We start from the raw sequence: 18,690 nt of genomic DNA on the forward strand, positions 1-18,690 counted from the left end.
ATACAGATTTGGATTTCTATAGATAACCCTGTTTCTAACGTTGGGTCTCACCTCCTGAGAGACAAAACAATCTGGATCAACGATCAATATGATGTCATCACGCCTGACTGTTACGACCTGGTCGAGAGTGAACAGGAGTCCCTGCAGACTAGAGCGATACTTCAAGGCTGCCAAACAAGACCCAACAAGTAATATTAATATATATATATATTTTTTTTTTAAATGCAGTCACTAATACTGCTAACATGTATTCTGACTTGGACTGACGCTATTCCGTATTCCACAGAATAGTCTCATCAGTGCCAGCTCCTATAACCACTAGCCTAGCGATCCACTGACTGTCGGCCAGAGAGACAGCAGGTGTGGCAGGGAACAGTTGTGCGTATAAAGGTCGGCCAAGGACCGGCGGGCGTTGCTCACGCGCTTCATTGTGCGTGACTGTGTGACTCGTCAGACCTCGCCACAGCGGGACGCCTGGCGGTGGTCAATACATTTCAATGTGTGCGTGGCGTAGTGAGAACGGCTGCATGTGTTAGACATTGGAGCGGGAGAAAATCGGCGGCCGTGCGCACGGTGGGCTTCAAGCGTCGATGGTGCGTGTTCTGTTCACACTATAAGAGGGATATGTTCTGTGACACCAGGGGAGGATGCGTCCTCTCCCCAAGCCGGTGACAAAAAGGGGACACCAGGGGAGGATGCGTCCTCTCCCCGAGCCTCTCCCCAAGCCGGTGACAAAAAGGGGACACCAGGGGAGGATGCGTCCTCTCCCCAAGCCGGTGACAAAAAGGGGACACCAGGGGAGGATGCGTCCTCTCCCCAAGCCGGTGACAAAAAGGGGACACCAGGGGAGGATGCGACCTCTCCCCAAGCCGGTGACAAAAAGGGGACACCAGGGGAGGATGCGTCCTCTCCCCAAGCCGGTGACAAAAAGGGGACACCAGGGGAGGATGCGACCTCTCCCCAAGCCGGTGACAAAAAGCTGTGCTTTTAACGACTTAAACCTATATTCTTGGTTGACAGCAGTCCCCAACGGGTCCCCCCCCCTCATGTTTTTCCTCTACAAATAACTATCTTTGCAAAAAAACACCTGTGCGAGTACCATGCGGACCTTCAAGAACATTGGACAGCGGGGCTCATGCGGTTAAAAGTCACATCTCTGTTTCACTGTGCGACTTCAGCGTCTACTTTTACTTCGGAAGTCACCGAAGTTCAAGTTGAAAACGAGTTATTTTCAGGTGAACAACTGTGGCACGTATAAAAATAAAATTTCACCTGTGTGCTACATCGTCGTGTAAGACACAACGGACGGGCGTGAGGGGAGGCTGAAATGTGAGAACTGACTATGTTATTGCTAAGTCCTCTAAGTCAGGTCAGCGTGCACATCATCATGTGTACGCTGCTATAGCCTCCAGTCAGGTTTAGTGAACATTAGTGAACGTCAGACACGGCGAGCACAGTTCCTCATATGAGCAAATGGTGGAATTATTAGTGGAATATAGAGCTACATTATTTCACAGCGACATTATCGGCTCTGCAACATCAACAACAACAACGCAACAAAAAAAAAGAAAAAAAAAAGAAAGGGGCGAGATTCCTTATTGTTATGGTCACGTTGCCAATACTGGCTGCCTTGATTATCAAAGGAGATAATGATGGCATCGTCACATACAGTATGTACTGTATGTATGTACCGTATGAGAGGACGGAAGGAAAGAGGTTGATCTCTGTTTTTATCATTGTCACTTCTGGCTATAGGAGAGAGAGAGAGAGAGAGAGAGAGAGAGCAGTGCATGTTTTCCTGATAAAAGGTGTCCACGGTTTCCTAATATTTATACATATACTGGTGTGTGTGTGTGTGTGCGTGCGTGTGTGTGTGTGTGTGTGTGTATGCGTGTGTGCGCGTGCTATTGTGCAGATTGTGCTCATTGGGTGTACTAGACTGGCGGCGGTACTGGAACTGTCCCGCCGGTCTTGCGGTTGGTTGGTTCAGGTCAGACAGACCTACTTCATGCGGGCCAGCACGTCGCTGAAGATGTTGAGGAACATGTGCACGTGGTGCTCCTTGAAGACCAGCGAGGGACGGAAGCGTATCGACGTGTCCCCGCAGCCTCCCAGCAGGGCACCTGCATGGCAAACCACATCCAACAACAACGTTATTCTTTTATCGACTGAAATGGACCCATTTAGACCCGAGGACGATTATACAAGGTTTAGAGAGTTTTTGGTTTAGACTATAGTCATTGGTTAGACCAGTCATTAGTCCTACAACTACAACCTATCTCAAACCCTCACCCTAAACCTAACCTCCCACGGGGCAGCACACCTAAACCTAACCCTAACCCATGTCTAACTAGGGGTGGGTCCCGAACGTCGGGACCAATCAGGTACCGAACCGAACATGCTCGAGTACCGGGTACCCATTACAATAATTCAATTTCGGTTCTCTCTATCGGTTCCTGGGTGACACCATGCACGCACGCACGCACGCACGCACATAAAACAGCTGATTATAATCAGATCCTGCTACTCGGAGAGCCAGCAACAGAATGGACCGTGGTAATCGCTCTTGTCGCTCAAAAGTATGGCTTCACTATAGTAGACAATCAAAGCAGTTAGCGTCCACTGTCCAGATGCCGTGGCCGCGGTGCTCGGCTCGCACACACTACAACAACAAAGTTAACTTCGGGAGAGAGCCCCCATTGGTTAGACAGTCTAACCAATGACTAGTCTAAACTAAGTATGCACCCCTTCTAGAAATTCCTTCTAAATCCTGACAGTTTTCGGGAAAAACCTATTTCAATGTCAAGGACCCCAAAAATTATATGTAATTGGCCACCAACCCCCCCATCTGGAAATATGTTGTTCCAGGGACCTCCCAAGCAAAGATTTGAGTTAGAAACTTTCTCTGCGAAAGCGTATATTCAAAGATTTGCGCCAAATTGTCACGAGTTTTCCAAAATAACATACCTATAGCAGATCTACAAGCTCGTAGCGCGGCACCGAGTGCCACGCTACGAGCTTGTAGATCTGCTATTTTTTCAATAGCCCAAAATGGGTTAATGTGTGTGGCTGTCAGCTTTAATCAGGTCAATCTACCGTAAGAATGTCGTTGCTGTCGGGGGGAGAAACCTCCTATCTCTATTTTTTGGAAATTTTTTTTATGAATTAATGCACTACAGTACTTGATCATACTACAGTGTCCCGCACGCACCCTCTGTAGACATTTTTAAATCTCAACTCAAGACTCACCTCTTCACTCTTGCTTTTAGTTGAGTTTTAATATGCACGTTCCTACCCTGTCCTGACTGATTTGCTGCATGTGGTGTTTTTATTTGTTTTTATTTATTTTATGTTCTTATATTCAATTTTGTTCTTTGCCATTGTTCTATCATTTTAACTACTTGTGTTTTATTGTATTCTATTTTTGTGTCCTGCCCTGTGAAGCACTTTGAGCTGCATTTATGTATGAAAGGTGCTATACAAATAAAGTTTATTATTATTATTATTATTATGTACAAAATGATCTAAATACAGCGTCGCAGTCCCGCCACCCTTTCCTGACGACGAGCGGCCCCGGAAAATAATTCCCCTGTGCATTTTCCCCATAGACGTTTCAAAAGGTATTTATTTAAATAAGTAAGCCTCAGACAATTAAAGCCATTGTTAGGCCCCAAAAAATTGTGTTTGTTGTCATGATTTGTCACGATCCGAGTTGGCTTTGTCTGAGACTTACACGTACAGGTCTTTAAATAAATACTTTTTTGAAACGTCTATGGGAAACAAATGCATGGGAAATTCTCTTCTGGGGCCCCCGTTGTTGTTCTGACTGCGCCGCTCTATAGCAGACCCACAAGCTCGAAATGTGGCGCGAATCGTTGTAGATATGCTATACTTTTGCTACTTTGGAGTTTGAATCCCTGAAAAGTATAACAGCCTTTGGACATGAAGGTTTCCAACCGGCAGGGACAATTTATTAATCATAATGGAAAAGACAACGCACGCGTGCACTCGCGCACATGCACACACGCACGCACAAACCTTTGTTCCTGGTCATCTGGATGATTTTGTTCCTGGTTCCTTCGTTGCAGACAGTGATGGCACAGAAGGTCCCCTGTCCTCTGGCTCTGCTCAGGATCAGAGGGTACTGGTTCTGAAGACCCACAGAGCACACAGGGTGGACTGATGAGCACACATTCTATTCATCTCTCATAGAAAGACCACCCACCATTCTTTTTTAAATATATATTTTTTTTTAAATGTCATTTTTCAAAAATGTCATTTTTCAAAAATAGCAGACCGACAAGCTCGTATGAGCTTGTAGATCTGCTATTTTTCAATAGCTAAAGCATAACATAATGCTAAACACCAAAAGGGGTTCCCGCCCCAAAATGGGTTAACACCACCCCATCCACCACCCCATTCACCAGCAGTAACAGTGTAAGTAAGTAAGCGTTGCCGAGCCATGAGGCCCATATAGGGCAGTACACCCCCTGGACATGACGCTAGTATGACGCAAGGACTAACCCCTCAAGCCAACTCTTGAATTGATGCTATGAGTGCCAAGCAGGGAGGCACTGGGTGCCAGTCTTTGGTATGACCAGCAGGCGGGGGGTTGAACCCCGACCTCCCAGTCTCAGGGCGGACACTCTAACCACAAGGCCACTGAGCTGGTAACAGTCTTAGAGTATTATATTAATAGAGACGGCACCCGGAGGAAACCCTGAGGCGAAATGGACATAGTGGGCAAATTCGGTATTGCAGCGCCGGGCCAAACACATGAACGCGCTGGTCCGTTGACTATCATTGCGCACGTTCATGATGACACGTGAGTGCTGTTCATGTGTGAGCGCGTGCAATGATAGTCAGCGCGTTCATGTGTTTGGGCCCAATCCATCCCAGAATGCACTCTGTTCCTACCCGGAAAGGAGGAGTGAAATCGCCTCATGCGCTTTTGAGCAACCTAATGCAAGTGGATGGGAGGAGAAACCCGATGCCGTCTCTATTAATATATACTCTAAGGTAACAGTATACCCACCACCCATTCAACAGCAGGTTTTCGGCGCTTTCCAACACTTTATACCTCGGTGCGGTGGAGAGCTATACCTTTATCCTCACAAAGTCCTAACTGTGTGTCGATTGTTTTCAAGTAGCTTTCTCGGACGGACACCAACCTGCAGCTCGTTCAGTCCAGCTAATAGAGCGTCTCCCGAGCGCGTCACTTCGTTCAGGAGGTTCTCCCTGCGGATGACGTTGAGAACCTCACACAGGTACAGGTTCTTGGACGGGTCGCCCATCCACGTGTTGAAGATACGGTAGGCCTGCAGGGAGAACATCCTCACAGTCACAACTAGAAACAGCGCCCCCTCGGGGGCACAGGTCTCCCTCCACCAGGCCAGGTCAGGTTGTGGCCTCCTGGTGGCGCTATACAACAGGCCAATGTGAAAAGGTGCCATTTCTTCTCACGCCTTTGATGAAAATTGGGTGATTTTCATTCTGTTCCAACAATGTGTTTCGCAAAAGAACACCTGTTGGTGGCACTATAACCAATGTGAATGTGATATTCCACAGCCTAGTAGGAAAGTCTGTGAAAGATTTCACGTAAATTGCACGCTGCGTTCATGATTTGAGTCATTTTCAAAATAACACCTGTTGGTGGCGCTATAACAGGCCAGTGTGAAAAGGGTGGGATATATTCCTCAGCCCAGTAGGAAAGTGTGTAAAGATTTCACGTAAATTGAACACTGCGTTCATGATTTGAGGCTTTTTGTTCAAAACGGGCCAATCATGCAAACTGTGAATGCCAATGTTAGCCCATTATGACGGAATATGAAATATCGGACAGATCCGTCTTGAGCACATGACTATAGAGAGAGATACTGTGAAATGATTTTTTTGGGCAGAATCTGGGAAAAGAAATGTGTTTTACAAATGTCAGCCTCCTTCTAGCGCTATAACAGCCCGTTCTGAAAAATTTGGGGCAGAGGTCGTGTTGGCATCCAGGGAGTGTGTGTGTGTGTGTGTGTGTGTGTGTGTGTGTGTGTGTAAAGTTTGGCATCGACCGGGTTAACGGTGCCGGAGAATAGCTGGTAACAGACGGACGGACGGACACACACACGGACAGACTGATGGAGTGCAACACATACTCTCCCCATGCCTTCGGTTGGTGGAGGCAATGACAGCCATCTTCATTGTCACCTCGCAGCTTTATGTGTGGAACATAGTTTACATTTTGTAGGTTTATCATACTGAATTCGCTGTTTTTGTTTTTAGAAAGGTTAGCGTCATGTAGGTGTGGGCCCGTTATTTTAGAACCAACAGCATTATATGCAGGTGTGTACAATATATATAATAAGGCAGTGTTAAAAAAAAGTTTGTGCAACTTAAATGCACACACGCACGCACAGTCAAACACACGTGCGTTGCGTGCATGTGCATACTACAGTAAATGTTTTTTTATTGTCGTGTATGTCTGGCATGACTCATTATACAGTAGTTCAGTGGTGGAAGCGGCTTCACTGTGTTTATAAAGTTATCATTGACACATGAGTGTGTCAAATGGCCAACGGTCAATCATAAACCAGTGGTTTTCAACCCTTTTCATAACAAGGCCCATTATTTATTGGGCATTTGAGCCACGGACGACCATTTTATGAAATCTAGCCTCTAGACTTTGTCCACAATTCCATGCTGTATTGACGTTGGTACCATTAGAAGAGATAACAGGCAAACTTTGAATTGTGTAGGCTTCTTGTAAATTAGGTAATGCAGATGTTTAACAACAATGATAATGTAACTCTTGAGAGCGTAAAATGAAACCGGGTCCCTTCGGTTTCATTTCACGCTCAAGAGTTGAAGATCTATACGGGTCCATTTGGTTACCAACTCTCCATCATCATGGGGACCACCTGGAACCCCCTCAATTACCACTGGTGGTCCCCGGACCACTGGTTGAAAAACCACTGAATTAACCCATTTTGGACTGAGGTCGAAAAAAAACATTTTCCTGATAAACCCATGTTTCTATGTCAGCGTTGGTCAACTTTTTTCATGTCAAGGACCCCCAGAATTACCTCTATTGGGCCACGGACCCCCATCTCAGAATATGTAGTTCCAGGCACCCCCCCAGAAGCCAATATTTTAGTTAAAAATGTTCACTCTGAAATATATATTCAAAGCTTCGCGCCACATTTTCACGACTTTTCAAAAATAGCAGACCTACAAGCTCATAGCGGCATAGCTCAAGCTCATACATGAGCTTGTAGATACATGAGCTTGTAGATCTGCAATTTTTTTCAATAGCTAAAGTAGAACAGAATGCTATGAACACCAAAAGGGGTTCCCGGCCCAAAATGGGTTAAACAAACAGACAAACAAACAGACAGACAGACAGACAGACAGCGAGTGCACCTTCTCCGACTGCAGCTCGTTCTTCATGTAGAACCCTCCGGTGAGGAGCTTCTTGCTGAAGGACACGATGTCCGCGGGGTCGTCCATGTCCCAGTGCTCGTGGGCCCAGAACTTGCCCGTGGCGCCGCCCCCCGTCTGGACCTCGTCCACGTGGAACGCAGCGCCATGCTGGGAGGGATGGAACAGGAAAGCCATGTAGAATACCGTGTACTTTATAGATGCCTGTGGTCATGCTCAAATGCTTGGTTACGCTACGTCATGCCCCCAACAAAATCTGAGGCTGGAAAAAAACAGTCCAGACTCAAACTGGCTGCTGTGATTCCCCTAGTGAGCTTTAAAAGGATTGCCATGGGCACACTTCCCTGCATACATTGCTCCTGCTTTGACGTATAGCAAATGTCTGCTTGCTTTTTAGTCTGCTAGAAATTTCCGTTGCAGAGTTTTTATTTATTAGTCCTTATTGGTCGCGTTCCTGTTCTCCCTTTGAGCTTCTTGGTAGTGGGTACTGTATTTATGAGCATTGTATGTCTGTCCTGTTTTTTGTTGTGTAGTTTTTGTTACTGGCAGAGCTGTGTCACTTATTTTGCCTCTTGTCTTGGCCAGTTCACACTTGTAAAAGAGACTTCAGTCTCAATGTGTTTTTTACTGGTTAAATAAAGGTAATTTAAAAAAAATAAAATAATACATTTTATTTATAAGGCGCCTTTCAGGGCACTCAAGGTCGCCGTACAACAAGTTAAAAACAGTTGACACAAAACACAGTTAAAAGCAAAAGGGGACGTTATGGATGGCCTTGAAAGTGTGAAGAAGGATCTTATAGTCAATGCGGAATTTGATTGGAAGCCAGTGGAGTTGCTGTATTGATTGATTGATTGAAGTATTTATTAACAGTTTGCAGAATGGATACATTTCATATGAAAGCATGGGTGGAGTACTTAGCTTAGACTAATCATTGGTTAGACAAATCATTAGTCCTACAACCTATCTCAAACCCTCACCCTAACCCTAACCTCCCACGGGGGCAGCACACCTAAACCTAAACCTTAACCCTCTCCCAACCCTTAACGCACCCCATCACCGACCTTAATCCGGTCGTTTTAACGCACCCCTCGCCCACCAACCCCTCTAACCAATACTATGTCTAACCAAAGTATGCCTCCCGAAAGCACAACGCAATACAAACACGCTGATAAAGCATTACGCTTGTTGTTTACAACATGGGTCCACCTTTTTCAATCCATAAAGGTTGTTATACCTTAGCAGCGATCTCGCGGAGGCCCTTGAAGAAGCTGGGACTGGCGTGGTTGTCTCCGCCCTCGGCCTGGATGGGTTCGATGATGATCCCTGCCACGGGCTTCCCCTTCTGCCTCCACTTCACGATCAGATCCTCCGTCTGTCACACACACACACGCACATGCACACGCACACGCACACACACACACACACACACACACACACACACACACACACACACACACACACACACACACACACACACACACACACACACAAACACACACACGCACACGCACACACAAATGTTTCATTCCATTACATATATGAGAAGAAATTCTATAGAAACTATAATGCATTTATGTAGCCCTTTTACTCATTCAAAGTGCTTTATAATGTCCACCCATTCACACGCACACACACACACACACACACACACACACACACACACACACGCACACACACACACACACACACAACAATGCAAGGTACTGGCCCAGGCCGTAGCGTAACGGTCTGGGCACCGGACTGGTGATCCAGTCGCGGTGTGCCGCGGGTTCGACTCCCGGACCCGACACGGCCTTTACCGCATGTCATCCCCCCATCTCTCTCCCGTTTCCTGTCAGCCTACTTTCTATCCCTTAAAAAATCAATAAAGGCGTAAGCCGCAAAAAAATATCTTCCGTGTCTTGCTCAAGGACACTTCCACGAGAAGCCGGGGCTCATACCAGGGACCTTCCGGTTCCCAGACGGCCGCCACTCTCCTGAGCTACTGTCACCCCGTCACACACACACACACACACACACACACACTCACGCGCGCGGGCACACGCACACACACACACACCTCTTCCAGGCACCGGGCCTCCTCCTGTGCGTTCTCCCGTGCGTTCTCATCCAGAGGGTACTTGAGGATGGGGAAGGGGGCGCTGGGCCAGTCGAAGGACGGGATGTCCACCTTGTGTATGGCCTTGGAGTGCGTCGTGGCCAGACAACCTGCACGTGTACCAAGCATTGGCTTACAGGTAGAGCAAGTGATATTATTTATTATATATATTAAAGAAATAAGTGTTACATTATAGGCAGCTTCTATGTTCTGATCTGTAGATTACAGACTCTGTAACCTGTAGAGTCTGTTCAGTAGCATGTGTTAAATAGGCATGTAACGATATATCGTGAATTGATTTATAGCGATATGAATCCCGACGATATTAATCGATTACATTTTCTTTTAGAGGGGCTAGTGAATTATGGTGTGTGTGATGTGAGCTTTAATCATATTCCATCACATTCAAGTGCTATTGAATTATTCAAATACTTTCAGTCGTGTGTGTCTGTGCCCAGGTGATGGTCGTTGATGCTCATTAATACATCAAGGAAGGCAATTAGGTCAAATAGGTCTACATCTATCCTAAGATGCCATCAAAGAAAGCCTTTTTTTTACATTTTAACTCGGGCTAGGTTCTAAACAAGAAAGCATGTTTATAGAAATTAAGTCATTTTACATGTACTAATTAAATAAAAATTATGAAAAAAAAATATCTGGAAATTTGTCTAAATTTGTGTTTAAAATATCGTGAAAAATTGTATTGTGAACCTCATATCGTGAGTTGGGTGTATCGTTACATTAGTAGTGTTAAATAATAGCTCTATATCTTGATAGTCATTGCATCATTGCTATAGTCTCTCTAAAATTAGGGCCAGACCAATATGATATATTATTTATACATCAGACATAATTATTTGCTTGTTGTGAATCCAGAAGATATGACAATTATGTTGCCAACCATTCAGTAAATGTAATTGATACAGTACAGAAGAACATTGTTGCAGTTGCATGTGGGTCATGGCAGGGAAAAGCCACAGGGTGGCACTGTGGTGCAGCCTTTAACACCTGCAATGATTTGGGATTTCCTACCTTCAAAGATTTAACCAGAGCAATTTCTGTTACATAAACACTGACTTCACTGTAAACTACCTAGAAACATTCTTTCTCTGGACATAAACTGCATTTTCAGACAGATGCTGAAAATACGTTTTGAGTTTTAAGCAAGAAAACTAGCAAGAACACTAGATGTGTTTAGTACCTAAGCTGACAAACTGGATAGCATTCCAGTAGTTCTCAAAGTGGGGTCCAGGGACCCTTGGGGTTCCGTGAGGGGGTTCCGTAACTCTGAGAGTGTAGAAATGTCCATTTGTACACCAGAGTACCAAGGTTATAATAGTTTAGTTTTTTTCATTATAGTTTAGTTTTTACTTTTTTTTCCTAATTCAGTTAGTTTTGTGAACACACAATACAGTTTCAGTTTAGTTATCGTTTTCCTTGTAGTTTTCGTTTTTTAGTTAGTTTTAGTTAACTATTATAACCTTGCAGAGTACCCCCATAACCAATGGGGGTACAATGAGGCGATTTCACTCCTCCTTTCCGGGTAGGAACAGAGTGCATTCTGGGATGGATTGGGCCCAAACACATTAAAAAAGGATTGAGACCTATTTATCTATCCATATTACCTTCTAATGGTGACACACACACACACACACACACACACACACACACACACACACACACACACACACACACACACACACACACACACACACACACACACACACACACACACACACACACACACACACACACACACACACACACACACACACACACACACACACACACACACACACACACACACACACACACACACCCGGTGAAAATAACTCACCCATTGTTCTGCCATGGAACCCTCCCATGAAGGAGAGAATACTGAGCTCAGGGCAACCTGGAGTCTGGAACAGAAAGATATGATGTATATAAGATAATATTCAGATTTGTATTTATATATGAGGTGTTGAAGGGCCTGCAGCATGGGTGAAGATGAGCAGCTCAAAATCTAAAGCCTATTGTTTTAATTTCCCCAACATCTCTCAGTGAAGCATGAAACCCACCTGGTTGACCATGCAGGACTCCAACTCTAATTCAGTCGGCTCGCCGTGCCCCCGCTCCTTGTTCTGCAACGAAACACGCACATCTTTATTTTGCGGTTCAACGAGACATTCTTGAACACAAACAATAGATAGATGCAGAGGCTTGGAAAAGTCAACGTGACATTACTTCTGTGTTGTTGTACTGGGTCTCTCAACCACTAGTACATCCCTAACATTTTAGTATCATTTGTTGACAAAATTGTCCGAATATTTAGTCATACTAGTCATCATAGCCTAGTTATTAGTTCGTCACACTCACCCTATACCAGGTGAATATGGCTTTCTAGGGCGGCTATCAACACACTCACCCTATACCAGGTGAATATGGCTTTGTAGGCTATCAACACACTCACCCTATACCAGGTGAATATGGCTTTGTAGGCTATCAACACACTCACCCTATACCAGGTGAATATGGCTTTGTAGGCTATCAACACACCCACCCTATACCAGGTGAATATGGCTTTGTAGGCTATCAACACACTCACCCTATACCAGATGAATATGGCTCTGTAGGCTATCAACACACTCACCCTATACCAGGTGAATATGGCTTTGTAGGCTATCAACACACTCACCCTATACCAGGTGAATATGGCTTTGTAGGCTATCAACACACTCACCCTATACCAGGTGAATATGGCTTTGTAGGCTATCAACACACTCACCCTATACCAGATGGATATGGCTTTGTAGGCTATCAACACACTCACCCTATACCAGGTGAATATGGCTTTGTAGGCTATCAACACACTCACTCTATACCAGGTGAATATGGCTTTGTAGGCTATCAACACACTCACCCTATACCAGATGAATATGGCTTTGTAGGCTATCAACACACCCACCCTATACCAGGTGAATATGGCTTTGTAGGCTATCAACACACTCACCCTATACCAGATGAATATGGCTTGGTAGGCTATCAACACACTCACCCTATACCAGATGGATATGGCTTTCTAGGGCGGCTATCAACACACTCACCCTATACCAGGTGAATATGGCTTTGTAGGCTATCAACACACTCACCCTATACCAGGTGAATATGGCTTTGTAGGCTATCAACACACTCACCCTATACCAGGTGAATATGGCTTTGTAGGCTATCAACACACTCACCCTATACCAGGTGAATATGGCTCTGTAGGCTATCAACACACTCACCCTATACCAGGTGAATATGGCTTTGTAGGCTATCAACACACTCACCCTATACCAGGTGAATATGGCTTTGTAGGCTATCAACACACTCACCCTATACCAGGTGAATATGGCTTTGTAGGCTATCAACACACTCACCCTATACCAGATGAATATGGCTTTGTAGGCTATCAACACACCCACCCTATACCAGGTGAATATGGCTTTGTAGGCTATCAACACACTCACCCTATACCAGATGAATATGGCTTGGTAGGCTATCAACACACTCACCCTATACCAGATGAATATGGCTTTGTAGGCTATCAACACACTCACCCTATACCAGATGAATATGGCTTTGTAGGCTATCAACACACCCACCCTATACCAGATGAATATGGCTTTGTAGGCTATCAACACACTCACCCTATACCAGATGGATATGGCTTTCTAGGGCGGCTATCAACACACTCACCCTATACCAGGTGAATATGGCTTTGTAGGCTATCAACACACTCACCCTATACCAGGTGAATATGGCTTTGTAGGCTATCAACACACTCACCCTATAACAGGTGAATATGGCTTTGTATAGGCTATCAACACACTCACCCTATACCAGATGAATATGGCTTTGTAGGCGTTCTCGTTTGAGCAGGAGCCACAGGCCATGGTCTGGACCCGGCTCATCCCTCTGGGAGCCACCTGGCACAGGGAGAAGAACACAGATGAGAGGACAGGAGGAGGAGGAAGAGAGACCTTTTTGTGAGCCTGGCTCCAGCCCTGCATCGCTGCCATTAAAACAATATATGTCTTGTGAATAATGAAGTGAAAAGAAATTCAATGTGTCCGGCTACCGTTTTGTGAACAAAAAAAAGTTTGCTTTAAAATCCATTGTGCAATAATGATGCACCGATGCTACCAGTAAACAGTTATGTGTTAAACATAATCATACACGCAGCATTACATCCACAGTACATATATTTGTAGTGGTGCTCAAAGAGAGGTTCAGGGTACCCTCTGGGTTATTTAACGGAGTTCCAAATGCAACTTTACAGGTCTGTAACTCTGGGAGTGTACACATTCATGGTTAATTGTACATAGAGTAGACATGAAGTCCATAACCAGCTATATATATTTCTTATTAAAGCCTGCATCTGGCAAAGCTTAATATAAATCAATAATAATAATCTTGACAGTGTGATAAAACCAGTAATGGAAACGGTTGAAAATGTGATGGAACCGATTCCAGTTCCTCAATGTTGGCTCCGGTTCCTCTGGTTCCTCCAGTTCCCGATCCCAACCCTAGGCTACAGTGGTTAAGAGTAGGGGGCTATAACAAAGGTTGCGTGTGTGTGTGTGTGTGTGTGTGTGTGTGTGTGTGTGTGTGTGTGTGTGTGTGTGTGTTGTGCGTGTGTTTTACTGACCGACATGAGACTTTCTGAGAGTTTGTCTGGAAAGCTCTCGGGTGGGAGGATACCAAGAGCTGGCCGATTCACGAAAGCACTCTGAAAGAAAGACACGGAAAAACACAGAGAGTGAGAAAGAACTGTGGAAACGCACGCACGCACGCACGGACACGTGCACGGACACGCGCACGGACACGCGCACCCACGCGCACGGTTGACTGAGTACGAGAAGTGGAATTGGACAAGCTTCTCTTGCTATAAATAATGACTTTGATGATGTATTAGTGGGAGATAATTACATACCAGATTGCTGGGATTGGCCATTACTTGCAGGAGGCTGGGATGATTGTAACCTGAGAGAGAGAGAGAGAGAGAGAGAGAGATACATTAGAAATGTAAATCTATCCTCTCATTGCCACAATGCCACATCATGTTTATCATCACTTCTCTGTTGAGCTGCTGCCTGTGACTGATATCAAACTCCACGTTCATTTCAAAATGTACACATGTGAAACACTGAAGTGAAAGCTACAGTACATACAGTAGGAGGTTTTACTGTCCTGTATTGAACCAGCTGCTGGCTTAATTGCTCAGACGAGCACTCGGGAGGGGAGCTATCTAGAGCGCTGCAGTCCCGCCCCCTCTCAGAACCAGGATAATAATTCAACATTAATTTTCCCCATAGACGTTTCCAAAAGCATTTATTTAAAGGCATTTAACAAAGACAACAGCCGAGTTGACAAATTATGACAATGAATACATTTTTTGGGACGCACAAATAATTTGAAAATAAATAAATAAAGTCCCCCCTTCTGTGTTTCCTAGAACTGGAGGACTGGAAAAAACATCATTAACATGGTGAATCACATCTTGATGATGGGCAGCGGACTGACCTCATGCTTCCTTCTATGCATGAGGAGTCCAAGCTGCTTCTTTTCACCTGACGGGGGGGACGGGGGGGGGGGGGATTTTTTCGGAACACGTTATTCCGACCAGTTCCTTTCCCCTCCATCAGGCCCCCCGGCTGGGCCAGGGGGAGGGAACCAGTGGACTTCTGATCACCAGCAGGCCTCTCTAGCCAGTAGCCACTCTGAAGATGATTAATCTTACATGTGTGCAGCAGTGCTGCATTGGGAATGAGAGATAAGTCACTTTCACACTGTGTTGTGGATGTTTTCCAGACTTTAAACAGAGTGTGGCTCTGTTTAATAGACTTTAGACAACCCTGTCGCCTCACAGCTAGAAGGTCCTGGGTTCGATTCCCGCTCGGGGCGCTGTGGGTGCTGGCGGCGTGTTTCCTCCTCCGCGTCATCAGTGCCCATACCCGAAGGCGGGGTTGGCGAAAGGGCCTTTCTGTGTGGAGTTTGCATGTTCTCCCCGTGTCCCCTAGGGTAGGTACCCTCACAAAAACATGCAGTAATCCTGGTCTCTAAACTGCCTCCCCCTGGCCAGCTGGGGCGCCTGATGGAGGGGAAAGGAACTGGTTGGAATAACGTGTTCCTTCCACGCGCTACGTCCAACCAGGGAAACTCCCCCCTGTCAGGTGTAAAGGAGCAACTTGGACACTCAAGCATGAAGGAAGCATGAGTTAAGTCCATTGCTCTCCCCAGGTTGGCAGAGGGTGTGTAGAGCCCAGGATCACATTAGATGATTGACACAGGGGTGAAAAATGGGTTACAAAATCGTGGGATAAAAAAAATATATAAAAAAAAAAAAGACAACCCTGGACTTAAATCGGGTGTAATGTCAGATTTGGTAGTCTCCGGTGAATTTACATCCAGCGAGTAGACGTGTTGGTGTTGATGGCACTTTGTCGAGGGGAGAGGAGCCTCCCCTCCTCTCGATGTGTTTGGAGAGAACGTACATTGAAAACCTGGCCTGGTTACAGACGGTGCATTGTTTTTAATCCAACCACGTAAGCTAGCTCCATATAATGTTTAGCCCAACGTAGGGATGGCAGGTTGAGACTGGTTAATCATCGAGTCCTGACCACCTCCGTCTTTCTTGAGTCTAATTATAGTCCCATAATATGTGTTATGTTTCATGTTTCATTAATTCCTTCAAATTCAGAACATACAGTTGACCGTTGTTGCTCTTTGAGGTGATTATAAGACATACATAATAGATGTAAAGCTTACATATGCACCTTACATAAAAAAAAAGAAAAGTCTGCAGTGCTATCCCTACTTCCATCAGCAGAGGGCACCAGCCTCAATGCAAATGCATAGCAAGGTGCATGTCTCCAATTGCATGTGCAATTGTATGGGGATGTTAACGCTTACCATTGTCGCAAATTCGCAATATTGCTTGCTCTGGGTGGATCTTTGTTGGTTGTAAAGTGTCTTGAGACAACTCGTTGTGATTTGACACTATAATAAAATTGAATTGAATTTAATTGAATACCCAGAGTAATCTAGTGGTGACACTAGCGTGGACTCCCATTGTAACAATGGAATGCAGAAGTGCTCATTCTATCTCAATGGGATAGTTCCAGTGTTTGGAACTATAGCCCATAGCGCCCGCTTTGCGGCAAGATCAAAGCGTGTCATCACTCACTTACTAGTACCCTGAGCATGATACCGTAGTCAATATTAAATCTGCAATCCAACCAATAAAGAATGTTAACCATTCTGAACGGGAACCCATTTTGGTGTTAGCATCATGTTATGCTTTAGCTATTGAAAAATAGCAGATCTACAAGCTCATAGCGCGCCACCGAGTGGCGCGCTACGAGCTTGTAGGTCTGCTATTTTTGAAAAATCAAAGAACGACTGACATTTTTAGAATCTGATCTCAGGTCAGAATGGGTTAATCAGACCAGTGTGTGTCCAGTGGAAACCTCGTATGAATCTGATCCCAGGTCAGAATGGGTTAATAAAATATAACTAGTACATCTGCAGTCTTTAGAGGTACACTACGACTACATACTCTTCCATTGATAATTGTAGCGTACGTCACAGTACCAAACAGACAATACTATAATTACCATAATTACCATGTCCATACATTTCACTATTACAATGACCAAACTTGGAAATGACCAAATATATTGTAGTGATCCACACATTGTTAAATAAACAAACTGACGGATCTGTCATTTTGTCCTGCCTTTGTGTGGACTTGAAAATTAAACTCCAACACCAACCAGTGTGTCAGCATGTCATGGAGTTGGTGCGGAAGGATGCAAAAAACAACATACCATACATTTCTGTGTGTGTGTGTGTGTGTGTGTGTGCTACTTTTCAACCATGACCCATACAGTATTGTCTACAAAACATCTAGCTTATCCACGTCAAACTAGTGCACACCAACTGACAATCTTATATTTATGTTTACAGATGAGGGATGTCACAAAGTATTATTTTCTCAGATCTCTGCCCGCTAAATAATAAGAGACAAGATAAGACTTCAATTCATTTTTTAAATTGTAAATTAGTCATTAATCACTGTCACTGCACATACTCCTACTGTAGGTCACCAGGTCATTCAGTTCACCGTTTATCAACTGGTGGAAAGATATTTTTTAAAGTCAACAAATCCTACATTACTAAATGAATGGTCAGGGACCACATGCAATACCTCCACGGACCACCAGTGGTCCACCTGTTGAAAACCCCTGAGTAACCTCACACAACATTTGTCTTGTGTCTTGTCCGTGTTTAATGGCCGCCCCCAATGCATTTATGAAGCGGGGGAGCGGGGCACAACACAGCCATCAAACAAAAATGTTTTGTCAAACCATGTGACTTCCATTGGAAACGCACTGGGGCGGCCATTAAACACAGACAAGACACAAGACACATGTTGTATGCATGTTGCAACAGTGTGAGTGAGGCCTTAGGTAAACAGGGAGTTCAGCTGTACAACTAGCTTCTCAAACCAGGCTGTAAAAAACGCATATAAATGACGGAGCGGTTGCACAAAGACCCGCCCGGCATGCAGCACTGTATAATGCAATTTATTTGTGCGTGTAAAGTATTTTTTGTTGAATTATTCATGACAAAGTTGTAAATTATGTATATCCATAACATAAACAAGCAGCACGCTTAGCAAACAATACACTAGTTATTTGTTTCAATCATTTAGTTGTTATTATTTTTCACAATAATACAATGATTGAAAGAAAGAACTAGTGTATTGTCCGCACGTGCTGCTCGCTTATTTTATGGACATACATACTGTTGACTTTTACAACTTTGTCATGAGTAATGAATGAGTAATCTTTGAGCAACCGCTCCGTCATTTAGAATTAGGCGTAAGCAAGAGCTTCAACCCAGAGATACCACGGTATGAAAACAAAGTGCAAAGGTGAAACGCTTTGGTGTGAAAGTGTTGTGGGTGATAGCGGCAGGTGCAACAGTAACGAGTTACTCAACCGGAGAATAGCAGCTTTCTAGGAACCAGGCCAACTTTGATGGCATAATTTGACCTTCATTATCATGTTATCACTTTAACCAAGAAAGAGAGTGAGAGAGAGAGAGAGAGAGAGAGAGGAAATACGCCTAGAGCT

The 18,690-nt window shown here is 44.7% G+C and overlaps 1 protein-coding gene across 2 annotated transcripts in view; it reads right to left on the minus strand.

The window, feature by feature from the left end:
• Window positions 1-740: 740 nt before the first annotated feature.
• The window catches only part of abat (4-aminobutyrate aminotransferase), a 79,019-nt gene continuing 61,069 nt past the window's right edge, over window positions 741-18,690 (minus strand). For both annotated transcript variants that reach the window (XM_083780151.1, XM_083780152.1), the window contains 11 exons: window positions 14,484-14,533; window positions 14,199-14,279; window positions 13,384-13,476; window positions 11,587-11,649; window positions 11,364-11,427; window positions 9,488-9,636; window positions 8,663-8,800; window positions 7,408-7,575; window positions 5,172-5,318; window positions 4,039-4,150; window positions 741-2,123 (listed from right to left, as the gene is read on the minus strand). In XM_083780151.1, the coding sequence (XP_083636277.1) occupies window positions 2,002-2,123; window positions 4,039-4,150; window positions 5,172-5,318; window positions 7,408-7,575; window positions 8,663-8,800; window positions 9,488-9,636; window positions 11,364-11,427; window positions 11,587-11,649; window positions 13,384-13,476; window positions 14,199-14,279; window positions 14,484-14,533 (1,187 nt within the window). In that variant the 3' untranslated portion in view covers window positions 741-2,001. The remainder of the gene's footprint in view (window positions 2,124-4,038; window positions 4,151-5,171; window positions 5,319-7,407; window positions 7,576-8,662; window positions 8,801-9,487; window positions 9,637-11,363; window positions 11,428-11,586; window positions 11,650-13,383; window positions 13,477-14,198; window positions 14,280-14,483; window positions 14,534-18,690) is intronic.

Source organism: Protomyctophum parallelum, assembly GCF_964188405.1.
Source record: "Protomyctophum parallelum genome assembly, chromosome: 13".
Lineage (NCBI taxonomy): Eukaryota > Metazoa > Chordata > Actinopteri > Myctophiformes > Myctophidae > Protomyctophum > Protomyctophum parallelum.